The sequence below is a fragment of the Lepidochelys kempii genome, chromosome 14 (assembly GCF_965140285.1).
Source record: "Lepidochelys kempii isolate rLepKem1 chromosome 14, rLepKem1.hap1, whole genome shotgun sequence".
In the NCBI taxonomy this organism is placed as follows: domain Eukaryota; kingdom Metazoa; phylum Chordata; order Testudines; family Cheloniidae; genus Lepidochelys; species Lepidochelys kempii.
Window position 1 is genome coordinate 22876271 of NC_136393.1, and position 26926 is coordinate 22903196.

The window sequence follows — 26926 nt, forward strand, 5'->3', positions numbered from 1 at the left end:
GTGAGGACAGAGCGTCTGGGACTGCCAAAGAGATTGTAATGGAGATTCCGAAGCTGAGCTGGAAATGACAGTATGCTTCCCTCCTCGGAGAGCGGAACAGCCAGAGACTCGAGGGATGGAAAAGGGCTATTTAATCCCGTCCATCTCCCTGCCAGCGCCAGACTGGCCTGTCCAGCTCTGTGCTACGTGGGCCAGGCAACAGGGGGATCCCTTAGGAAACTTATTCCATGGGAAGTTTATATTCAGTCTAAAAGTCTCCATACTTCACTAAATTATTCCTCTGCCTCTTTGGACTTCAGACCCTTCTAATACCTGCAGATTGTTACTGTGCTTCACGCTATGCGGATTTACCTCCTTCAGCTTGGCCACATGAAGTCATAACCACTTTGGGTTTCTCTTCTCTGAACTCCCTCCAACTTGCCTATATCTTTTAGTAAATAGTTGACCAGAAATGATCATCACAATTGGCCCAATTCTCTTCTCCCTCCCAGCAGTGTAAAACTGCAGTAACTCCACTAAAGCCCATGGTAAGAATAGAATCAGGCTAATATTCCAGAGCTGCAGAGAGAGGGGCCTCGGGCTTCCCTGCTTTGTGATGGTGTGTGCCTCTCTATCTGCATCCCCAAAACTAGACTAGCCCTTTTTCTTTTGGCAGCTGCTATTTCTCCCCACATGTATGAGCAGCTGGGTTCCAAACTGAATCTCGTGGTGATCTTTCTTGCTCAAATCTCTAACAGCCTTGGCCAGGGCCGGCTTTACCGTTTTTGCCGCCCCAAGCAGTGAAAAAAACTGTCGCCAACTAATTGCCGCCACGGATGGCAAAGGGAAGAAGCTACCGCTGAATTGCTGCCGCGGCCGGCAGAACAGAGAAGCTGCCACCGAATTGCCGCAGCAATGGAAACACTGCCGTCCCTTTCTGACTGCCGCCCCAAGCACCTGCTTGGAACCCTGGTGCCTGGAGCTGGCCCTGGCCTTGGCACAGATCTTCAACGGTATTAGGTACCGAATTCCCGTTTTTCAATAGGAGTGAGACACCTAAATACCTTTGAGGATCGGGATCCTTAGCCATTGCCCACTGATGCCAGTAACGAGACTCCCACTGACTTTCATAGGCCCTACCTCCCTTTGTGTTATTTCGCTCCCCTCACTGCTCCTTCACAGAGTCACAGATCCCAGGGCCAGAAAGGCCCATGTGATCATTTAGTCACAGGCACAGAGACCTGTCCCCAAACAATTCCCAGAGCAGAGCTTTTAGACAAACATCCATTCTAGATTTAAAAATTGTCAGTGAGGGAGAATCCACCACAGCCCTTGGTAAATTGTTCCAGTGGTTACTTACTCTCCCTGTTAAAAATGTACTCCTTATTTCCACCCTGAATTTGTCTAGCTTCAACTTCCAGCCATTGGCTCATGTTAGATCTTTCTCTGCCCCCTGTTGAATTGATGAGCCCACTGTTAAATATTTGCTCCCCATGTAGGTACTTATAGGCTGTAATCAAGTCACCTTAATCTTCTTTTTGTTAAACTAAATAGATGGAGCTCTGTCACTATAAAGCAGGTTTTCTAATCCATTAATCAATCATTCTTGTGGATCTTCTCTGAACCCTCTCCAATTTATCAACATCCCTCCTGAATTATGGATGCCAGAACTGGCCACAATATTCCAGCCACAGTCACACCAGTGCCAAACACAGAAGTAAAAAAACAATCTCTGTAATCCCACTCAAGGTTTCCCTGTTTATGCGTTCCAGGGTCGCATTAGCACTTTGGGCCACAGCATTACACTAGGAGCTCATGTTCAGCTGCTTATCCACCACAACCCCCAAATCTTTTTCAGAGTCACTGCTTCCCATCCTCTAACTAAGGCCTATATTCTTTGTTCCTAGATGTATATATTTACATTTAGCTATAGTAAAATGCATAGTGTTTCCTTGCAGCTAGTTTATTAAACAATCCAGATTGTTCTTTATCACTGATGCATCATCTTCATTATTTACTCCTCTCCCAATTTGTGTCATCTACAGACTTTATCTGTGATGATTTTATGTTTTTTTCCACGTCATTGATAAAAATGTTAAATAGCGTAGGGCCAGGAACCGATTCCTGTGGGACCCAACTAGAAACACGCAGTTTACAATTAGATTTTGAGACATATTGGTTAGTGAGCTTTTAATGTGTATCATGTTAGTTTTGTATCTTTCTAGTTTTTTATCAGAATATCATGTGCTACCAAGTCAAACACCTTGCCGAAGTCTGTGCCCTGGTCTACACTAGGACTTTAGGTCGAATTTAGCAGCGTTAAATTGATGTAAACCCGCACCCGTCCACACAATGAAGCCCTTTATTTCGACTTAAAGGGCTCTTAAAATCGATTTCCTTACTCCACCCCTGACAAGTGGATTAGCGCTTAAATCGGCCTTGCCGGCTCGAATTTGAGGTACTGTGGACACAATTCGACAGTATTGGCCTCCGGGAGCTATCCCAGAGTGCTCCATTGTGACCGCTCTGGACAGCACTCTCAACTCAGATGCACTGGCCAGGTAGACAGGAAAAGAACCGCGAACTTTTGAATCTCATTTCCTGTTTGGCCAGTGTGGCAAGCTGCAGGTGACCATGCAGAGCTCATCAGCAGAGGTGACCATGATGGAGTCCCAGAATCGCAAAAGAGCTCCAGCATGGACCGAACGGGAGGTACAGGATCTGATCGCTGTTTGGGGAGAGGAATCCGTGCTATCAGAACTCCGTTCCAGTTTTCGAAATGCCAAAACCTTTGTCAAAATCTCCCAGGGCATGAAGGACAGAGGCCATAACAGGGACCCGAAGCAGTGACGCGTGAAACTTAAGGAGCTGAGGCAAGCCTACCAGAAAACCAGAGAGGCGAACGGCCGCTCCGGGTCAGAGCCCCAAACATGCCGCTTCTATGATGAGCTGCATGCCATTTTAGGGGGTTCAGCCACCACTACCTCAGCCGTGTTATTTGACTCCTTCAATGGAGATGGAGGCAACACGGAAGCAGGTTTTGGGGACGAAGAAGATGATGATGATGATGTTGAGGTTGTAGATAGCTCACAGCAAGCAAGCGGAGAAACCGGTTTTCCCGACAGCCAGGAACTGTTTCTCACCCTGGACCTGGAGCCAGTACCCCCTGAACCCACCCAAGGCTGCTTCCTGGACCCGGCAGGCGGAGAAGGGACCTCCGGTGAATGTACCTTTTAAAATACTATACATGGTTTAAAAGCAAGCATGTGAAAGGATTACTTTGCCCTGGCATTCACGGCTCTCCTGGATGTACTCCCAAAGCCTTTGCAAAAGGTTTCTGGGGAGGGCAGCCTTATTGCATCCTTCATGGTAGGACACTTTACCACTCCAGGCCAGTAACACGTACTCGGGAATCACTGTACAACAAAGCATTGCAGTGTATGTTTGCTGGCATTCAAACAACATCCGTTCTTTATCTCTCTGTGTTATCCTCAGGAGAGTGAGATATAATTCATGGTCACCTGGTTGAAATAGAGTGCTTTTCTTCAGGGGACACTCAGAGGAGCCCGTTCCTGCTGGGCTGTTTGCCTGTGTCTAAACAGAAATGTTCCCCGCTGTTAGCCACGGGGAGGGGAGAGGGTTGAGGGGGTAGCCACGCGGTGGGGAGAGGCAAAATGCGACCTTGTAACGAAAGCACATGTGCTATGTATGTAATGTTAACAGCAAGTTTTACCCTGAAAGAGTGTAGCCACTATTTTATAAAATGTGTCTTTTTAAATACCACTGTCCCTTTTTTTTCCTCCATCAGCTGCATGTGTTTCACAGGATCTTCTCCTTCCCAGAGGCTAGTGAAGCTTAGAAAGAAAAAAAAACGCACTCGAGATGAAATGTTCTCCGAGCTCATGCTGTCCTCCCGCACTGACAGAGCACAGACGAATGCGTGGAGGCAAATAATGTCAGAGTGCAGGAAAGCACAAAATAACCGGGAGGAGAGGTGGTGGGCTGAAGACAGGGCTGAAGCTCAAATGTGGTGGCAGAGTGATGAGAGGAGGCAGGATTCAATGCTGAGGCTGCTGGAGGACCAAACCAGTATGCTTCAGTGTATGGTTGAGCTGCAGCAAAGGCAGCTGGAGCACAGACTGCCACTACAGCCCCTGTGTAACCAACCGCCCTCCTCCCCAAGTTCCATAGCCTCCACACCCAGACGCCCAAGAATGCGGTGGGGGGGCCACCGGCCAACCAGCCACTCCGCCATAGAGGATTGCCCAAAAAACAGAAGGCTGGCATTCAATAAATTTTAAAGTTGTAAACTTTTGAAGTGCTGTGTGGCATTTTCCTTCCCTCCTCCACCACCCCTCCTGGGCTACCTTGGTAGTCATCCCCCTATTTGTGTGATGAATGAATAAAGAATGCATGAATGTGAAGCAACAATGACTTTATTGCCTCTGCAAGCAGTGATCGAAGGGAGGAGGGGAGGGTGGTTAGCTTACAGGGAAGTAGAGTGAACCAAGGGGCGGGGGGTTTCATCAAGGAGAAACAAACAGAACTTTCACACCGTAGCCTGGCCAGTCACAAAACTGGTTTTCAAAGCTTCTCTGATGTGTACCGCGCCCTCCTGTGCTCTTCTAACCGCCCTGGTATCTGGCTGCGCGTAACCAGCAGCCAGGCGATTTGCCTCAACCTCCCACCCCACCATAAACGTCTCCCCCTTACTCTCACAGATATTGTGGAGCGCACAGCAAGCAGTAATAACAGTGGGAATACTGGTTTCACTGAGGTCTAAGCGAGTCAGTAAACTGCGCCAGCGCGCCTTTAAACGTCCAAATGCACATTCTACCACCATTCTGCACTTGCTCAGCCTGTAGTTGAACAGCTCCTGACTACTGTCCAGGCTGCCTGTGTATGGCTTCATGAGCCATGCCATTAAGGGGTAGGCTGGGTCCCCAAGGATACATATAGGCATTTCAACATCCCCAACAGTTATTTTCTGGTCTGAAAATAAAGTCCCTTCCTGCAGCTTTTGAAACAGACCAGAGTTCCTGAAGATGCGAGCGTCATGTACCTTTCCCGGCCATCCCACATTGTTGATGGTGAAACGTCCCTTGTGATCCACCAGAGCTTGCAGCACTATTGAAAAGTACCCCTTGCGGTTTATGTACTCGGCGGCTTGGTGCTCCGGTGCCAAGATAGGGATATGGGTTCCGTCTATGGCCCCACCACAGTTAGGGAATCCCATTGCAGCAAAGCCATCCACTATGACCTGCACATTTCCCAGGGTCACTACCCTTGATAGCAGCAGATCTTTGATTGCGTGGGCTACTTGCATCACAGCAGCCCCAACAGTAGATTTGCCCACTCCAAATTGATTCCCAACTAACCGGTAGCTGTCTGGCGTTGCAAGCTTCCACAGGGCTATCGCCACTCGCTTCTCAACTGTGAGGGCTGCTCTCATCTTGGTATTCATGCGCTTTAGGGCAGGGGAAAGCAAGTCACAAAGTTCCATGAAAGTGCCCTTACGCATGCGAAAGTTTCGCAGCCACTGGGAATCGTCCCAGACCTGCAACACTGTGCGGTCCCACCAGTCTGTGCTTGTTTCCAGAGCCCAGAATCGGCGTTCCACAGCATGAACCTGCCCCATTAGCACCATGATGCATACATTGGGAGGGCCCATGCTTTCAGAGAAATCTGTGTCCATGTCCTGATCACTCACGTGACTGTGCTGACGTCGCCTCCTCGCCTGGTATCGCTTTGCCAGGTTCTGGTGCTGCATATACTGCTGGATAATGCGTGTGGTTCTGAATGTGCTCCTAATTGCCAAAGTGAGCTGAGCGGCCTCCATGCTTGCCTTGGTATGGCGTCTGTACAGAAAAAAGGCGCAGAACGATTGTCTGCCGTTGCTCTGACGGAGGGAGGGGCGACTGGCGACATGGCTTAGAGGGTTGGCTTCAGGGGGCTAAAATCAACAAAGGGGGTGGCTTTACATCAAGGAGTATTTCAGGCAGGACTTCACGGAGGGTTCCAATAAGAAATGGTGCACCTAAGTTATTGTTCTTATTGGAACAAGGAGGTTAGCCTGGCCTCTGATTGATACATGGCTAGATTTACCTCGCTGCACCTTCCCTGTGAGTGACTGCACTGTGATCTAGAGGAATGAGTCCCCTAGACGGGGGAAGGAGGCAAATGAGTACAAAACAAATCTGGTCTATTTCTTGTTTTGATCCACTCCATCTATCTTTTACATCTTTGGCTGGCAGCAGACGGTGCAGAAGGACTGCATGCCATCCACATCTCATGGCTGCTCGGCAGAAGATGGTGCAATAGGACTGCTAGCAATCTGTATCACCTGCCTGCTCACCATAAGACGGTTCAATAGGACTGACTGCAGGACTAAAGAGAATGACCTGGTCAAGTCACTCCAAATTTAGTCCCTGCGCCCATGTCTGCCCAGGCGCTCCCAGCCGACGTGGCCAGGAGCACCTCGGACACGACGCTGATGGCTACCAGTCGTATTGCACCGTCTGCTGTCAGAAGGCAAGGGGTTGCTGCTACTGTGTAGCAATGCCATACCGCGTCTGCCAGCACCCAGAAGACATACGGTGACGGTTACCTGAGCGGGCTCCATGCTTGCTGTGATATGGCGTCTGCACAGGTAACTCAGGAAAAAAGGTGCGAAATGATTGTCTGCCCTTGCTTTCACGGAGGGAGGGAGGGAACGGGGGCCTGACGATATGTACCCAGAACCACCCGCGACAATGTTTTAGCCCCATCAGGCATTGGGATCTCAACCCAGAATTCCAATGGGCAGCGGAGACTGCGGGAACTTTGGGATAGCTACCCACAGTGCAACGCTCCGGAAGTCGACTCTAGCCTCAGTACTGTGGAAGCACTCCGCCGAGTTAATGCACTTCATGCACTTTGAGCATTTTCTGTGGGGACACACACACTCGAATATATAAAACCGATTTCTAAAAAACCGACTTCTATAAATTCGACCTTATTCCGTAGTGTAGACATACCCTATGTATATTACATCAATACTATTACCTTTAGCAGCCAAACTTCAGAAATAGACATCAAGTTGACATATTTATTTTCCATAAACCCGTCTTGACTGGAATTAGTGATATTATCCTCCTTTAATTCTCTATTAATCGAGTCCTCTCACCCGCTTAATGCTGTCAGTGAATGCTTCAACATATCCAGTAGCTCTAGCTGCTTGGGCTCAGCCCCTTGGAGCGGGAGGCAGTTTAACATAGTTCCTGTTCATCACTAGTTAGGCACAGACAGGAAAACCAAGGCTTGAAATGTAGGGATCTAAATAAGTGGCTGGCTTTTCAGAGGTGCTGAGCACCCATCACTCCTTCAGGTCCAATACTGATGCCATGTACCTGATCCAGGTTCCCAGTTGTGCTGGCAGAAAGGCAGATTCTCTAGTGATGCTGATGCAGCCAGCAGCATCCTATAGAATATCAGGGTTGGAAGGGACCCCAGAAGGTCATCTAGTCCAACCCCCTGCTCGAAGCAGGACCAATTCCCAGTTAAATCATCCCAGCCAGGGCTTTGTCAAGCCTGACCTTAAAAACCTCTAAGGAAGGAGATTCTACCACCTCCCTAGGTAACACATTCCAGTGTTTCACCACCCTCTTAGTGAAAAAGTTTTTCCTAATATCCAATCTAAACCTCCCCCACTGCAACTTGAGACCATTGAGAACAGTCTAGAGCCATCCTCTTTGGAACCCCCTTTCAGGTAGTTAAAAGCAGCTATCAAATCCCCCCTCATTCTTCTCTTCTGCAGGCTAAACAATCCTAGCTCCCTCAGCCTCTCCTCATAAGTCATGTGTTCCAGACCCCTAATCATTTTTGTTGCCCTTCGCTGGACTCTCTCCAATTTATCCACATCCTTCTTGTAGTGTGGGGCCCAAAACTGGACACAGTACTCCAGATGAGGCCTCACCAATGTCGAATAGAGGGGAACGATCACGTCCCTCGATCTGCTCGCTATGCCCCTACTTATACATCCCAAAATGCCATTGGCCTTCTTGGCAACAAGGGCACACTGCTGACTCAACTCAATCCTGGACAAGTGTAGCTCGAAATTCTCACCGGTGACCACAGAACTGCTGCCTGAGATCTCCATGGGCTTGGAGTCAGGCACCAATGCTCACCCTGGAGTCACATGGGCAGAAACTTCCCTGGGCCAAATTCCCTGTCCAGTTATGGTTGCTTTGTGTGTCTCCCATAGGGAAAAGCAGCTTTAAAGCTAGCTTAACTGGACAGTGTAGGATTCCTCTTGGATTGGGGAACCCTCCACGGTGTAAGGCTAGCAAAGCAGCTCCAATGCTCCCCCCGCTACCCAGCATTTGAGGCCAGGCTGGGGAATCTCAACACCTCTCTGATCCTGGATTTGGGATTGGCCCTCTGAGACCACAAGCAGCTGGAGTAAAGTAGAGCAACCCTGAGGCTGATCTAATTTGCCCAGGCAGTAGCCTGGTGGTCAGACAGCTCTGAATGGAGTAGGCACAAAGGGTGGCTTAAAGAATGGCTCAATACTTGAATCTGATGGGGGATTGCATCACATTCTAGTGCTGAGCACAACTCGGTTGGACCAGAGTATCTGGTCTAAGACCAGGCCTATGCTTTTACTAGTACAGCAACGTTGGTTGGGGGGGGGGTTTCCTACATTACTATACTGGCACAAGCTTTAGTGTGATGCAGTTATGCAAGCCTGAAAGGGCTTTTGCTGGCATAGCTTAATCTGCTTGCTGCCCTGGTATCAGCATTACCGGCAAAATAACTTTTTCGCCAGTAACCACACCTGCACTAGGAGCGTTAGCTGGTGTAGCTATAGAGGTGGAACTAAACTGGCAAACCTTTACTAGTGTAGACCTGGCCTATGCCACTGTGAATAAACAGAAGACAAATGGAGCTGCAGCAGACCAAGTACATTTGACTCCAGGGGCTGGCCTGCAGAGAAGGCTGCACCTCCATTAGAATAGAAACCCAGGGTGTAATTCTCCTTTCCCTTGCACGTTGCGTGTCATTCACCCCTGTGGAAAGTGGGAGTAAAATGCTATCCGGTCAGAATCCTCTTCTCACTCACACCATAGTGCGAGTGTCCCACACCCTCTTTGCACAACTGAGAACGACCACACAAGGTGCAAAGCAGCTGAGAAGTAATCTCTGCCATGCACTTCTTCACTAGGCCAGGAAGATGGGGGGAGGGCGTTCTCCTCACCAACTTCACCCCCAAACCTAGATACCCTCACAAACCCAAGGCTTCCCAGTACATCGCTTACAAAGCCCTGAGCTCAGAAAGTTTAACCTCCCAGTTTACCAGCTCGGTCTTGTTTTCTGTGTAACAGGGATTTAGCAAAGTCATTAACTAATTCCACTTAGTAGTAAAGTAAAAAGAATTTTGCTCTACCCCAAGTCTCATTGAGGTTTAAATTGAAGTTGAGTCCCTCTTACATGGCTTAGCTCAAAATATTTGTACAGAATATACTTTGCGGGAAACAGCCTTTTTTAAAAAAAGCACAAATAGATAAAAAATAAATAAATAAAAAGATCTGCTTTGAGTCACTGAATTAAAAAGGAAGATAAAAAGCCCTATTGAACAGAGCTATCCAGATGATAGCTTCCCGCTTTAGCTCACAAGAGAAGTAACCATGTTCAACCTAATTAGGGCCTTTTAGGACATTCAGAGCTGCTATCATTCTGTAAAGTTGAGGCAAACTGTTTCCTAATTGGCTTCCCGCTTGGGTGTCAGTCAAAAAGTCTTTATTATCACTCCGGGCGCCTTTTCAATCCTTTATTCCCTCCTGGAATGTTTCGGAAGCTGGGCTGCCCTCACCTAATGCATGCTTACAAGGCCCCGCCAGCATGAGTGCCGGCTAGCCTATGTGGCTGGGATTGCTCTCCCCCACCCTCTTCTCCTTGTTTCATATCCAAGGAGTACACATTTTGACACCCTTGGATGTTCCTTCCTTTGACTTGATACCGTTTGGTACGTTCACTCAGACACCACTGATTGAAAAAGTAGAGTCCCAAATGTTCTTTAGCCCCCAACTAAGATGGTCTACTGACCGTAGGCCTGTTTGGGCATGGGAAACTGGTATGAACTGCATTATGGGTGTGATCCTGGGGGGCACTGAGCACCTCCACTTCAGAGCCCCTTCAGTGGAAGTGAAGGGATGCTCCACTTCCCAGCAGGGTCTCAGCGCGTCACAGGATAGGATCGGAACCCAACCCCTACACAAACTTCCTTGGGACGTTGTTGGGTTGTTGTGGTTTTTTTAAACAAATGTTGCCACCGGATGGAACAAAAAATAAACAAAATATTGCAACTTCCAAAGCTCCCTCTTTCTTCCTATGCATCCCGCTAGGGTGCTTCATTGCAAGTATAGGTTTTTGTACTGTTCTATACAGGTTTTCATATTGTCTTCACAACTGTAGTATCTGACAAGAGGTTTCCCCCTTAAAGCAATAGCATGAGATTCTTGAAGCCTAAAACTTCAGTTCTTCTTTTAAAAAAATGTTTCACAAAAACCTAATAGAGATTTTTTTAGAAAAATAAATAAATAAAAACAAGATTTTTGGGGGGTGAAACAACCCTAACCATTGCCATGCTGTAAAATTCCTGCACTGCAAGACTCTGCTAGTGCGTGAGACCCAGGATCTGTAACTGACTGGAAATGATGTTGAAACTAACTTGTGAAATGCAAAAAGTCAACACACAGCTTCAAAGCTGAAAAGTGCATGTGATGTTTAAAATTATTTCCCTGTAATAAGTGAAGGCGCTACTTGTAAGTAACACTAAGGAAGACATTTGTGACAGATTTTAAATAGGATTTCAACTCCCTGGGGCTCGTGTATCAGTGGAGCAGAATTTGGCAGGGTCCTTTTTAATAATTCTGTAGTGAATGCATTCCAGCCCTGCCTGTTCATTGTTGCAGAATGGGAATGGTCTCGCATTTAAACTTCAGAACACATTTGCCATGTGGTATAAAGCAAGAATAAACAGGCAGATTTTGCATTCAAACCCTGCACGGTGGGACTGGCTGGGAAAGTCTTGATTGCTGCTGTTTCAAAGTTTGCCCTCTCCCCCCCCCTTCCCCATGTTAGAAAACAAAGATTATAAATTATTCAGGGTTTAATTCTGTAAATGCACGATGGAATTTTATTTCAGAGGGAGGGAGGATGGGTGAGAGCTGTGGGGGGGGTGGAAGAGGAGGTGAGTATATGTACAAGAACAGGGCCCTCTTCTTACTGCCCCTCTGTGCGTGCTTGGTCCCGTGAGTTCACATGAAGCTGTCAGAATACAAAGCCAAAGCAGAGCATCTCAGAACACAGCAATTTCTGCCACTGCCAGGAATTCCCTTGTATGAAAAAGATGTTGTGAAGGAGTGTTAAATGGAAATTAGTTCTGCGTTTGCAAACACTTCCAGGATGTGCCGGGCGGCTGGTGTGACTACACGTTCCGAACGAGGAGGAGGAGGTGCCATTACCACTGCTGCTGGAAACTTTGATACAGAGAGGATGCCTTTTTATTTTTTTTCCAGAGGCCTCCAGCATTCAGCTTAGCTCATCGGGGCTTGCTCCAGGCATCACATTAAAAACTGGCCCCGGATTGACACAGCAACAGTTTGAAATCAACATGTACAAGTATGCTGATCAGCCCCAAACATGACACGGGTAGGGTACGGGGCTTGGACGATAATATCTTAGCCCCCCAGCAAGGGAGACAATGGGATGGGGATACAATGCGCCACTTGTGGTGAATGGGAGGAGTGGGGATGAAATCAAGACACCCACAGAAATAAAACATGGCCAAAGAGTGTCTTGTAATTACTTCATTATTCATTGAAGACCTGATTTTAAAATATGCCTGGTACATCTCTAGGAGCATGTACAATACTGAACCTAACAGGCAACAATTACAAACAAAAGGCCCTAATAAATACCCTAGGCCAGCTCCTAAGTGGATTAGCACTGTTGAGATCACTGGAGCAGTGTATGCAATGCATGCGTGTGTGCCCCTGAACCAGCTGTGCCCATAGGAGGATTCCATGTGCCCCCGAACGCACCTGGAGGATGCCATGTTCTAGACCTACATGGCAGGCTACGCACAGTGTGGGCTCGTATCACATGAGCGAGGTCATGCTGCAGGGAGGATGCCATTTTGCATGCCCATGTAGAACTGCATGCCTGACTAAAAATGTCGGGCCCTGCCCCTGCAATGTGCTGAGTTTCACCAGCTGTGGATCTGAACACTTTTACATAGTGTATTATACATCAGTCCACTCCCCCGCTACATACAGGCAACAGCCAGTGCGTAGAGATGGACTCTGAAGATCAATATACACAGGAGGCTGATTCTCATTTAGACAAAGGCCTCTTTACCCCACTCGAGCAGCATCAAGGGGCTTTAAAGTGAATACAACTGTAATTCACACACACTTTAAGTCTTCTTTACTCTGCCACAGTGAGGTAAAGGGGCTTCCATTTAAGGGAGAAGGTGGCCCAGCTCTGCCAGGGCCCAATTCAGTTTCCATTACAGTCAACGGGAAGATTCCCATTGACCTCAATAGAAGTTGGCTCAGGGCCTCATCCTAGTGAATTCAGGACTGCAGAGGCCTTGACTGCACACAGCCTGCTGCCCCCAGTCTCCCACCCTAATAGGAAAGCCCCCATGGAATTAAACAGAAAATGATCAATTATCTGTAGGATTTTTGGACTATCCTATAAAATGTAATAGCATATTAGATCCCTAATGTAAAATTCCATGGGTGACTTTAAAAAAAACCAACCCTATAGAAATGGTCTCAGTCCCTGTAGGCATGTTTGAAGTCATTGCTACAAACTTCAGTTACATTTCTACAGAGCCCTATTGATTCCATCCCTAACAGATTGCACGGGAATTTTCCATCAATCTGATTCCTAGCACCTAGAATACCCTCAGCTAATTGCAACTGCAATGGCAACACTTGGGAAGCAGGGCTGATGTTCCCAAAAGCCAAGACTCAAACAGAGTCTAACCTCATTTAACTTCAGCTAAGCCCACAGTAAGTCTATTTACTTCTTTGGAGACCCCTCAGTGAAATGCTACCAGAGTATCTAGGATCAGAATGAGGCCCATTGGGCTCCATAGATGAGACTCAACACTTTGAATTGCATCTGACACTGGCCCAAGAACTTGTCAAAGATATTGATGATGTAATTAAATTACAGCTCCATTACAAACTTCTTTTTGTAAAGATATCTTCATGACCAAGGATCTAAGCATCAACCTATCATTAAAGGGTACAAGAAACACAAAGGGTTGATGTTTGGCTCAATACAGAAGTAAAATTCTATGGTCTGTGTTTATAGACTACATGAGCTCAGAGTCTCTTCTGTCCTTAAAAATCTATGATACTTCTCTCACATACACTAGTATGAATCAGGAGTAACTCCATAGAAGTCACTGGCAAAACTAGTGTTACAAATGAATCAGACCGTTTAGCGTAAGTATATCAGTTCCATCTGGTATTTAGCTGTGACTCTCTTATACCTTTCCCAGACCTGAAGAAGAGCTCTGTGTAGCTTGAAAGTTTGTCTCTCTCACCAACAGAAGTTGGTCCAATAAAGCTTGTCCCCTACATTTTAGGGGCAGATAGTTTAGCTTAGGATCTCATTGGGTTCATTTTATCTACATTAAATCAAAACAAAAAACAAAAGTGTGTAACCAACAGCTAACCCTTAGGGGCCAGGCTCTCTGCTGGTATTAACTGGCACTGCAACATTGACTGCAGGGGCCTCTGTACTGCTACGTCATGCAATGTGACGCATCACTTCCCCTCTTGCCAAATTATCTCGCTACTCTGCCCAGGAAGTGCCCGAGTGTAGGAAGTTAGGGCTCTGGAAGTGGAAAAGCATGGATGATCTTAACCTTTGAAGCTGGGCTTTTGATTAGATGTTCCCATCTGATCTGGAAAACTGTAACTTTCCAGACAAATGAGATGGGAGAGCTTTTGATTGTGCAAGGTCTGACTTTCCCAATGAACTGAACTCCATCCTAGCTTGAACAATCATTAAAATCCTACTGCATGAAACACACAGTATTCTCTTGCTAAGACACAGCCGACCGGTCACTGTGTCTGCAGACATTTCTCTTCCCCTACCCCTTGTTTCAGTCACTCTGAAAATTGCTAAGCACTAACGATAACCTGTAGCATGGAGACCAAACCATGAGACTTCCGTGCTATGGGGGGAGTTGTGCCTGGTGTAGCTGGATGGGGAAGAGTATATGCACTCAGATGACAAAGCAGCATTGGCCACTTGTTTTCCAAAGCCTAAAACAATTTTTAAAAGGTCACTGCCATAACTGAGTATGCAACATTTGGGCTGAGGCGTGGGCATGGCTGCAGGGGACTCTAGGTAACAGAGAATGCAGTGCTGGGCTGGGCAAGGACCCTGGGGAAATGGTATTCACTGTTCATTGCACATACTTTTAAAGCATCACTGTGTGTTTTAGAAGTGTCATTGCACACACATGCATCGCTGCGATTTAGAGCCTTGCTTAGGGCGGCTGATTTCATCTCTAAACCATAGGAAAATAATGCCTAAAATACAGGTTACACTAAAATACAGGTTACACTAAAGCATGGGGCAGGAAGGAGCAGAGATGAAGCTGTACAGGAATCCTGACCTTTCTGCTCCTTCCATATGTACCGAGTTCTTCCAAGGTGCACCTGGAAATGCACGTGGTCCCTTCCACATACACGCCCCTCACCTGCACAATCTGTGACTACGCTGGGCAGAATACATCCTGGGTTCAGACATGCTAGAGCTCATCCCTTGCAGTCTCATCTAATACAAATGAGGCCAATTGCATTTGTGGAAAGAGATGTTTTTTAAAAATCCCCCTCACTTTAAAAATGCTGAGAAGGCCAAGAATGCACAACTCACCATAGTCTTTCTTGCAGTATTTCTTCATGTTAATCTTCAGCTTCCCCTTGGACGCCTTGCAGTATGAGTCACAATCTGTAGGGGGGAGAGAAAGCGAGAGGGCAAGAAAAGATTAACAAAACAAATTAGCCTTAAAAATGCATAAAAGGCTGGGGGAGGGGGAAGCGAGAAAAGCTGCAGGCTGCCATGAATAAGCAGCATGCCTGTGATATCCATCTGCCAGGCCCCGATTGGGTCGTCTAGCAGGGGCATTCAGCAAAACCTTCCTTTCTAAAGAAAGCCTTTTACAAAGGAAGCCATCCTCCCTCCTCCCCGCCTGACGAATCCCTTTAGCTGTCTTCGCCGGGCTGCCTCTGCCTTCATGGGAGAGCCCAGGGCCTCCCTTATTGTGCCACCCAGCTCTTTTGAGAGCCACACAAATTCCCCCTGTTCTTAAACTGCAAACTGGAGCCTGATTAAAGCCCACAGAGGCCTCATTGTCACCCCTAACCCAGGCCTGTGGCAGGCTTTGGCATTCATTGCAGAGAGATTCTGGCTGGGGTCATGCTCCAACAAAAGAGGTCAGAGAGGAAATTAGCAGCCCATGAAGCATTAGCAAAGCCTTTTGGTGTCCACTCTACTGGAGTGTGCAAATAAAATACCCCAGTAGGAACATTTCATTTCTAATGGGCCCTACTGCTGTGACATGATGATTTTACTCCTCGGAACATCGGCCTGTGTTCCACTGCCACTAATGTGATGGAGCCGGGACTGTTGCTCTGGCAGCGCTGGCAACATAGTGCTGTGCTGGCTGCATTTCAGCCCACTGGGTACGGAGTTATTCCCGGTACGTCGGCGGCTCCTCCCGGCTCGGATTTTGGCAGAGCCATTCCAGTTTTGACAGGGTGGGTCTAAGTCTGGCCACATGGCTGGAGCAGACAACACAGCCTGAGGCATACGTGCTGCAACGTGATGACGTAACAGCAGTACACTGCATTGCCATAAGAACGTAAGAGCAGCCAGGCTGGGTCAGACCAAAGGTCCATCTAGCCCGGTGTCCTGTCTTCCGACAGTGGCCAGTGCCAGGTGCAACAGAGGGCAAGAACGGAACAGGTCATCAGCAAATGATCCATCCCCTGTCGCCATGACACTCCACTGTGATGCGCAAATATATTGGCACAAGGTGGTGACAAACTAACATCACATGCAACCATGCGATGGCCATGTTGTCACGGCCACACTGCACCTTGGCACTGTAACAATTTTAAATGACTTTGATGTTGGTGCTTCCACCATTGGCTTTAGAGGTTCTCCCCGAAGGGAGGAAGAAATGTAAAGGGAGTGAAAGTTTGACTCAGGCAGGAGGCCAGACTGAACCAGGGCAGATATCAACACAAAAATACCCACTCTCCAGCATCTCTCTCACCCCTCTCCCATTTTTAAGCAGTTGTTTTGTAATCCTTAAAAAAATGCAAATGCCATTGAAATGCCACTGAGAGGCACCAGAGCTCTGTGACTGAGGGCTGGGGAGGAGGAAAGCAGGAAAGGGAAGCAGTGTCAGTAAAGGGCAAGGCTGCCAGGGCACAAGCAGCTGATGGGAAGTTGCAGGTGACTTTCTAACACACCTCCCCGAGCTCATGTTCTGACCCGATTCAATCTGCTGCTGGAGAGAAGCCTTTGGAATGTTCTAAAGAGAACCGTGCAGTTTCTGCCTGCATCTCCGCTAGCGCTGGACCCGATCTTCTGAAGCTGCTTGTAGCACCATTGCCGCTTACAACCTTGTGGCCATTCTACCTCTATTTCCCCTTCATACAGGCCCCTTAAAGAACTCACTCAGTCTCCAGTGACCTTGTAAGGTCAAATCCCCTAATTCACTCTTCACCAGCACTCCTCAGGCTGACAACAGATTTTGTCAAATGTCCAGAACAAACACACAGCTTCTCAGCTTACCTTCTCTCCTGTAACTCCAGCATGGTCTGGCTAGGACTCTGAACCAGCATAACTTGCTCCTCATAGCTGCTCTGTCCATCAGCCCCAGCTCCACACAACATCCTGTTTCCAGAGCATCCCCTGTTTACACCCAGGCCACCTGTACTGCCTCTGGCAAGCTCAGCTACTTTCCCAGCCATGCCCCTCTCTGCAGCATCCTGCTGCCTTTTATATCAGAATCACTAGATTCCTCTCAGGTGGGGTTCATCTTGCAATCAGGGCTGCCTTAGCCCCAGGCTTTCCAACCCATACACAAGCCACCCTGTTACACTGCTCTTATTATTTGCATTACGGTAGTGCCTGGAGGCTTCAGCTGAGATCAGGGCCTCATTGTGGTAGGTCTTGTCCAAACCCATAGGGAGAAATGGCCCTTGCCTGGAAGACCTCACAATCTAAATAGACCAAGGGTAAAGGGGTAACAGAGGCACAGCGTGGGGAAGTGACTGGGAACTAGGAACACCTTACCCACCACTCTCCTAACCTTGGAGAGGTGCAGAAAGAATGAGAGGTTTCTAAGCCCACTAGGGCCTTTGTAGTTGCAATAGCTATTTGAAACTTGAGTTACTCTCCAGAATTGCTGGGGAAGTTTGTTCTATTGAACCTGTGCTGACTCTGGTGGGAAGTCAGCACTCCAATGCGTGACGAAAACACAGACCTCTGCATTAGCCCACTGACTTCTGCTGGGACATACCAGGCATGCCTAAGTAGAAAGCATCAATTGTGCCAGCCTTACTCCTCAGTGTATGTATCCTACTCCATGAGTACTGCCACAGATTTCTATGGAGCAAGTTACTACTCAACAGGAGCAAGAGTATCAAAATACAGTCCTGTGTTAGGTAGAACCAGTTGGAATGCACCTCCTGTATTGCTAAATATACAAGGTACAGCCAGGAGAAGTGCAGTTGCCCAACACCTTAATGTTCCATTAGTTTCAAAGAAATTTCAGTGGAATGGTATCAAATCAGCACCTATCCCAAAGGACCAGGAGTCAGGTTTTCAAAGGTATTTAGGCCCCTAAAGATGCAGATAGGCACTTAGTGGAATTTTCAAAATGTTTAGATGCCTAACTTGATGGGAGTTAGGTGCCTCGGTGCTTTACAAATCTGGGAGAATTCAAATCACCTGATCCCAGACCTGGCCAATTGTTTTGGTGCCAGGTCATGTTTAAACCCAGAAGCAGATTATTTTCTGGTTCTGGTTGGGATGTGGCCACAGTCTTGCTAAGAGACCAAGATGATAAAAATTCCATGATGGCTAATCTTCCAGACTTCCACCAATTAGGGCTAAAATCTTGCAAGATCTCAAAATCTAACTCTGATTCCACCTCCAACCCAAGCCCTAGCCCCCAGGCTAATCCTAACCAAATACACACATGGCCTCATCAGCCCATCTCCATTCGCTCCTATTGTTCTCCAGACACTAGTCTCTTGACTGCTATCAACTTTATTCCCATCCCTCAGAAGAGTGCAAATGATGATAAATTGCTTTGTGCTCTCTAAATATGATCTAATCAAAGTTGGGGCCAGAAGCAAAACCTATCATTTGAAACAACACGGTTTTCCATGCCAGAAGCCCTGCTGAGATTCCCTACCATGTTCCCAACCTGCCAAGAACCTTTTAAATGGAAAAGAATAGCCGAGGGCCAACGGATTACAGAAATCATTACGGCTTTTTGTTTTCTTCTTCTAATGTGACCCTGAATGTCAAGCAAGACTTGAAGTTTGTCCAATAAAAGATATTACCTCACCCACCTTGTCTCTCTAAGCAAGACTTGAAACACACTGGAACAGAGAGTGGATATCCCATAAAAGCATTGGCAGAAAGCTTTAGCTGGAATCTTTTATAATATCTAGCCCTTTCTTTCACTAACCCTATAGGGCTTGCATTCTGACAATCATTCAACTGCTCCATCCTCAGAGGTTTCCTGTGTAATCCTTAAACCAGTCTGCGTGTCATACCCTCTGTAGGGGTAGAGAAGGGCCAGAACTTGGTTGCAATTCATATAAAGGAGATTCTTTATGGAGGCTGCAGTCACAGACAGATCCCATGGTTCTCTCTGGCTCTCAAATTGTACTGACTAATGTCACCATGAAGAGCTACCCTAAGTCCTGGCCTGAACTTTGCAGTCATGGAAGGAACTGCTGATTACCCTGAATTCCCTTTGTTCAGACTACAGGAGATGCACTCTCCTCTTTTTGCAGTGACACTAAATGGCAGGCCAATGTTTGCAGTGGGCCAGACAACACCAGACCATCCTTTGAGGGCACCGGCCATGTCCAAGATGGGTTATTTTAATGTCGACAATGCTGAGGTCCTGTGAAAGGTTCCAGATGATGAACACTGAAAGAAAACTTGTGTGGAAGAGTCTGCAAAGAGAACAAGGCCCTGACCTAACCAGAACAGACAGGGCTCTGCCCGAACACATCTGGCTAAGCAACATGCAGATCTGAGACAAGCAATCAGATTCATTGAATATGCAGCTAATGGGATTCTAGTCAGGAACAATGGGCAGGATGTTTTCTGGATACTAATGCACTACGATGATGATTATTACCAACACTTTGCCTTCCTATAGCACTTGTCATTGCAAGATCTCTAAGCTTTATAAATACTCACTAATTAGGCTTTGTAATACCCATTTCACAGAAGAGAAAATGATGCACAGAGAGATGATTTATCCAAGGCCATACAGCAAGTTAGTAGCAGAAGAAACTAAAACCCAGGAGTTCTATCAATCTGCTGCCCTAACGGCAAGACAACACAGGGAGCAAGTTACCACATCCTGATACTTGTACCAAATGAAGTGAATGAAATGAGCAGCAGGGGTATAATGTTAGTTATAAGCTAGAGCAAAAATACCCTCTTGGATGAATGGCTAATGGTTGCCCAGCCAAATCTACCCCTGATGGTGGAGGCTGCCTTGTGTCTGCTAGCTGGTGGGGGGACATGACGAGTAGACAGAGTCCCTGATCTGGGTCAAAGCTCACTTTGGGAGTGCACCACCTCTGCTAAAACCAAACAGGAGATTGTCATTGACTGAGCCAGCAGGAGCCGTTCTGAGCATGTCAATATGGGAAGGCTTTCTGTCCATCTCCTATAGCTTGCCCTGTCTTAGCATCAGGTCCAGAAGTACTGCTGCTAGAGAAAGTGGGATTAATCCCAAACCAAGAATCACCCTGGCGTTTGTCTGGAACCATGCATCTCTTCAGGAGCTTCAGAGAAGTTCAGCAATCTTTTCTCGTGGCTTAAATTCTCTGCATTTCTCAATCACCAGGCTGTTCTCATAGTATTTTCAGTTGGGCTGAGATTAGGCACTCCAAGAAACCTGCCCTTGTGAGGTTTCCAAACCCATGAGCCTGGGATAAGATTCAGAGAAGTATCCAGACTCAACTGACTCTCCAGACCGTATGAGCTCGGCCAGCCAGTATGTACTTCCTAAACGGATATCACATTGAGTCAGCAATCAGCACATTCGAGCACCGAGGGCTCAGTCCTGCTTTTAGGGCAGGGAGTAGCATTGGGGCTGGTGATTTTTAACATGACAGGAAACAGCCTAACGGTGCCCAGCAGGGATTGCTGGTAGCTGTGGTGTGAAAACATCCTCCCTGCTTCAGCAGCTGTGGATATGGAGATACTGTGAGCCTCATGCACCAGGTGGAACCAGTTTAGTTCTTAATTAACTATCTAGTTCTCTGTTCTGGGCCTGGCACTCCCTGGCTTTCATCACTGTCAATGAAGAGTAATTCCACTGAAGTAAGGGAGAGCTGGATCAGACCTTCCTACTCTGTCCTCTCTTCCTTTTTCTTCCTCCTCACATCTCTACTTTCTGGGCCAGGGCCTCAACTGGGTTAAATAGAACTCAATGGGCCAATTCCCCAGCTGGTATAAATCAGCATAGCGCTAAAGAAATCAGGAGGGCCAGATCCCAACTCATGTAAATCAACGTAGCTCCAGTGAAGTCAATGGGTCAGATCCCAGCAGGTGTGAATCCGCAGAGCTCCACTGGAAATCAGTGCTGATTTACATCATTAGTGGATCGGGTCCCCTGGCTTTCTCTCTCTGTCTTTCACCTTCTGAGCTCTCTCCTTTCTCAGACTGCTAGATAACCCACTGGAGACTGTTTCGGATGACAAATTAAATCTCTGAAACAAAGCTCAGATTTTGTGTTTGCGAATGAGCTGTTCGCATACTTAATATTAAAAAGGTTACCTTTTAGCCAAGCCAAATGCACACAGAGAGAGCTGTAGTTTATTACACTAACGTTGCCTAATGATTAAAAAAAGATTCCGCTCGAGTCCATGAAACATCATTTCAACAGCTCAGACTCCGGTGGAAAGATTTACTGTGCTGCTGCTCCCTTGCTGAAAGCTGATCGCCGAGCCAAGCTCCAAGGGTTGCTGGGTGCGGCGGTCGGAAGTGGGGAGGAGACGCGACTTGCTGACAACTGGAATACGCTGAGCACTGCTGCAACGCATACAGACCATTAAAGGGATGCAGGATTCTCCCTGCCTCAATTATTTCTCCCTGTGTTCTTCCTCGCCATACGCCCATTGCCTACCAGGCTGAGTGGGAGTGGTCTGATCGTGAAAGGTGCTGAGTATCCACAGCTCCCACTGGCTTCCATGAGAGATGCGGGTACTGTCTTGCACACCTCATGGGTTAACAAGGGCCACCCATGGGGTAATCCTCTCTAGACGAAGGACATGGCTGAAGCATCAAGAGAGGGAGCTGCTTAGCAAATAGGTGAATAATTTTCACCTTAGACATTCTACTCACCCACTGTCTCCAGATGTAGTGATAGAGACCAGGATGACACAGGGCCTGCTGCAAGAGGGAGGGGAACCTGTAGTGTAGTGTAGGAACTGAGCTGTAAGGGCAATGGGGAAGAGTTGAGTTGCCATTTGTCCTGGTCCCATGGGGAGCAGTCCTGGGCTTGAGGTTTTGCCCTCTACTCTGCCTCTCAGAGATGGGCTGGAGGACAGAATCAATCCTAGCTTTTTCTTAACCATTACAGCTGCTGCCATGTCACTGTTCGGTAATGTTTTGGCGGCCATAGCGCTAAAGGGCCAGGTGACTTCCTTGAGTGGGTGGAGACTTTCCACCCCAAACAACTCCTTTGTTTTGAACCTTGCTTCTCCGGCGAGAAAGCTGGGTTCTCCCATCTCTTCTTGCCTGACAGACAGGATCTCTTGCTTGAGAACCTAGCGTGCTCTCCCCCTGTACCCAGCCAGCACAAATTGCATCTGGGATCCGCTGACTCACAAGGTTACACTGGCGCTCTCATGGATTAAAATCTATTTAACAAGGAGCAGGGCCGTCCCTAGTTATTCTGGGGCCCTACGCAGCCCCCCACAGGGGGTGGTGTGGGGCCCCAGGCCTCTGTGGGGAGGTGAGTGGGCAGGCTGGCCCCAGACCTCTGTGGGGGGGGGGTCTGGATTGGGGGATAGGGGGGAACCACCCCCCCAGCACTCACCACTGGCGCACCTGTGGCCAGGTTGCTGCACTTCCTGCGGCCGGTGAGTGCAAACCCGGCCCTGCTGCAGAGCTCAGGGAAGTGGGGGCAGGGCTGGAGCGGGGAAGAGGCGGGGTGGGGACGGAGCAGGAATAGGGGCCCTGGGGAAGAGCCGGAGCAGGGACTGGAGCAGCACGCAGCTGCGCAGGGCACCGGGAAATTTGAGGCACCAAATTTCCCGGTGCCCTAAGCAGCTGCATACTTTGCATATGGGTAAGGACGGCCCTGACAAGGAGAAACCACAGTACAACTCAACACTGGTCACTAATCCAGCATCTTCCATCTGAGGGCTCAAGTGCATTACAAACCTGAACTAACCGAACCATAAAAACTCCCTTCATTGTATCATCCCTGTTGCCGACAGATGGGGAAATCAGGGCCCAGAGAGGTTTAAAGAGCCAGTTTTCAAACGTGGACACCTAAATCCATATCCTTGACTCTAAATACCCATTTTAAGCACCTAAGTTCTGATTTAAGGGAGTAGATCAGCATTTGGGTGGCAAACAAAGGACATCAAATGCCTACTTTAGGCATCTATTTAGAAAATTGAAAATACAGGAAATCTGAGGCAGGGCTAAAACCCAAACCTCAAAATTCCCAGATATATGTTCCTCCCACCAGCCCATGCTTCCCTTTTCGATGGGCTGAAGACCTGCCAATATCAAAGAGAGGGAAAACATCATGAAAAAAATCCTACCATTTATAATGGGAGTGACTGGATGGTTTTCCATGAGAAAACACGAACTGGGAAGGCAGTTGATGAGTCTGAGTGTAAACTGAGCAAGAGGGAGTTTGGAAAGACGCAATTGGTACTACTTGTTTTGAGAGTGATTCAAGGTCTTAGAGCAGGTAGCAGGCAGCTGTTTTGTGTCCTTTTCAGCTTAGTAAAATATGTCAGCAATGCATTTACAGGCTTCATGGCTCTGCCTGTCCCCTTGATCTAGCTAACTCTCTGGCCGTGTGAAGGGCTTCCGCGGCTAAACACCTTGTTTGTTTTATTAATTTTTTTTTCTCCTGAAAAAAATCACTTTAGTTTAAAAAACAATGTTCTCCCTCCATCTTTTCAGGGAGTGTTAGTGCTGGTGAGAGCCAGGCATGGTGCAGTCAGGTGCTGGACAACCAGCCACACTCAGCTCAACCAGTGCACCTCCTTCCTGATCTGGGAGTAAGCTGAGTGAATAAGGGCTTTTTTGGTTCAGGAACTAACCTGAAAAGTCCAAAAAAAATTTCAGATCGATTCAAACTGAAACTATATTTTTGGATTTTTTGCTGAATCAAAAAAAAAAAAAAAGAAAAACTTTCATCTAGGTCAACCCAAAACAAGATTTTTTGTTTTTTCATTTTGTTTTGGTTAATTTTTGGGTGGTTTCCTTCCTCCCCCCTTTTTTTTTCTAAATGAACCACCTTTCTAAGAAAAATGCTTTTTGAAACCGAAAAATGGAAATAAAATGTTTTGAAATGGTCAAAATGAAATATTTGACTTTTCAGAATTTTTTTTTGACATTTTTTTCAGGCCAAACTGTTGTCAAATTCAATCCAAATTCACTAATTGTTTCAATGCTCCCCAAAATGTATTTTTTCTCCAAATTTAGTATTTGCCAAACATTTTCTGCCCAGCTCTAGCTGGAACACGTGCAAGGCAGGGACTTCCCATCATACCCAGTTGCACCCTGGCTTTAGGATGCCTACTAGTGTTCACAAGGGGAGGCTAAGCTGCAACCAGGAAACTTACTTCACTTGTGATTTAAAGATGATCTTCACAACACTACTAAAACCATACTGCCGTAGTGGAAACCAAATGCCGCTCAGATATAAAGTGTTAGAAACATTTAAAATCATTTTCAGATTTGGGTGCCTAACCTAATACTGATGTAACTACCTAAATATAGATTTAGGTGCTTAACATTAAGCAACCAGATTTGAACATTTGGCTTTAGCCCATCAGTGACTGAAACTCACCCCCAGGCCCCGCTCCTGCTGCACAGTCACAAGGTTCAGATGCACCATGGATTGCCATCTTTCACCTGCTACAACTCAGAAAGCCTCCCCTCCATGAGAAGGCTGCAGAAGTTCTAGAATTAGTGCATACAGGCTGTCTGCTGGTGTGAGGTGAATCTGGTTGTCCCCCCCAACCCCCCAGTAGTAAGCATTCTTCAAAGTGTTCGAGTTTCTTGTTCTGCGCCTTTTGGGTATGAAGTCTGGCTGTCATAGAGCAGAGCAGGGACTACGGAGTGTTTGGATTTCAAATGCTCCCAACTCTGGCACTTCATCCTATTACAAAGATCGGGTTAGTCTGAGAAATTCAGATCTGGGTCTTGCTTTGTATCTCAGACACCCCCAAAGGGTTCTGGATCTGGGGTTTTGGTTTGGGCCTCTCTGTTAAAAAGACAAGACTATAGGGAAAAACAGGCTTCACCCCCCCCTCCTCTCCATCCCCCTCCTTCACCTTTTCCCCCCAGATGCCCCCTGTACGCTCCAGTGCTGCTGTATTGTAGATGTGACTAGTAGAATGAATGAGAGGAAGGCTGTATCAAGAGGCAGCTGATGGAAAGTAAAAGACCCCATTTCAACTCGTTATGTAGCAGAATGGCTCCTACCCTGTTTATCTATTGTGCAGGTTTTAAAGAAAGGCTAAATGAGGTTTATAAAGTGCTTTGCAATTAGGGTTGCCAACTTTCTACTTGCACAAAACCAAACACCCTTACCCCGCCCCTGCCCCACCCCCTTCTCTAAGGCCCTGCCCCCACTCACTCCATCCCCCTCTTCCTCTGTCACTCATTCTCCCCACCCTCACTCACTGGCTCATTTTCACGGGGCTGGCTCAGGGGGCTAGGGTGCGGGAGAGGGTGAGGGCTCCAGCTGGGAGTGTGGGTTCTGGGGTGAGCCCAGAAATGAGGAGTTCAGGGTGCAGAAGGGGGATCAGGGCTGGGGCAGGAGGTTGGAGCACGGGCTCCAGCTGGGGGTGCAAACTCTGGGGTAGGGCTGGAGATGAGGAGGTTGGAGTGTAGGAGGGTGAGCTGGGCTGTGACTGAGGGGTTCGGAGGGCAGGAGGAGGATCAGGGCTGGGGCAGGGGGTTGGGATGAGGGTGTGTGTGTGAGGTCTCCGGCTGGGGGTGCGGGCTCTGTGGTGGGGATGGAGGGTTAGGGGTGCAGCAGGCTGGGATCGAGGGGTTCGGAGGACAGGAGGAGGATCAGGGTTGGGGCAGGGGTTTGGAGCCTGGAGGGTGGTCGGGGTGCAGGCTCCAGGTAGTGCTTACCTCAAGCAGCTCCCGGAAGCAACAGCATGTCCAGCCTTCTGGCTCCTACACGGAGACGCAGCCAGGTGGCTCTGCACGTTGCCCTGTCCACAGGCGCCGCCCCCGCAGTTCCCACTGGCTGCGGTTCCTGGCCAATGGGAGCTACTGGGGTGGCACTTTGGGCAGAGCAGCGCACAGAGCCAACCAGACAGACAAAGGCCCAGTCAGCAGTGCTGACCCGAGCCACCAGGATCCCTTTTCGACTGGGTGTTACAGTTAAAAAGCAGACACCTGGTCACCCTATCTGCAATGGTAAAGTACCAGGTGAGTGCTATGTATGATTGCTAAGGTTCCCAGCTAATACCTGACCGTCTACTGAAATAAAAGGAGTTAGAGCAGTGAGGAATTTGGCCCTGAACTTTTGGACACTTCTTCAAGGTGACCATCCAAATCTTTTGTGCTTTGCCCAGCACTAGAACCACATCAGGCTCCCATCCAAGGAGGACGGTTTTAATATTTCTGCAATTTTACCACAGCTGATGTTTCAGTAGCAACCATTAGAATAATTCTATAGAATGCCCGTTGTGCTGCCCAGACATGCTCCCTCCACACTAGCTGCTACTTTATGTCCTTTGCCGGCCTTACGTCCCAGGGGAGGGGAGAGGAAGGGATGCTGCAGGAATTGCCTTTTTATTTGCATACTTAGATATTGGACATGGATGGGGGGGTGTTAAAAATTTACTGTGCCTAAAGCACAAATGGCGGATCATTTTGGCACTGCAGAGGAATTCAATACAAAGCCTGGGTGGGTTTATTAGAGGGCTGAGTGACTTGCTGATTACTTTCAGATTTTGCATTGTGTGAATTGCAATATGAGGCACAGCCATACAGGGGACATCATCTCTTGGGATTCAGACAGAATTGTGGAGACAAGGAAAGGAATATGTATTATTCTGGTTATTTATTTTGGCTTGGAACTGATCAGATTATTATATTTCAGAGCATCCTTCTTTCTTTAGCATAAAAGCAACCTAGTGACAGCCCTTACTGTAGTCACTTTAAGAGCCATGGTTTTAACACTGTTAATTTCTTCTGCATCACCCCACACACTTTATAATATCATTGACAGGGAAATGCTGAGCGTTACCATGAAATATGGTTATCTGCAGAGTCAGTTTAAATCAGGGTGGACCCCTGTAGCTGTGATGAATTACAGTAGTTAATATGTGTAACATGCTTTGAAAATATGAAGTTCTACATAACTGCAAATTATAATTCTTAATTA

At 47.5% G+C, this 26926-nt stretch overlaps 1 protein-coding gene across 1 annotated transcript in view; it reads right to left on the minus strand.

The window, feature by feature from the left end:
- Nucleotides 1-26926, minus strand: part of NTN1 (netrin 1) — a 210966-nt gene that overhangs the window by 17069 nt on the left and 166971 nt on the right. The window contains exon 6 of the mRNA XM_073310452.2: nucleotides 14926-15000. Within this exon, the coding sequence (XP_073166553.2) occupies nucleotides 14926-15000 (75 nt within the window). The remainder of the gene's footprint in view (nucleotides 1-14925; nucleotides 15001-26926) is intronic.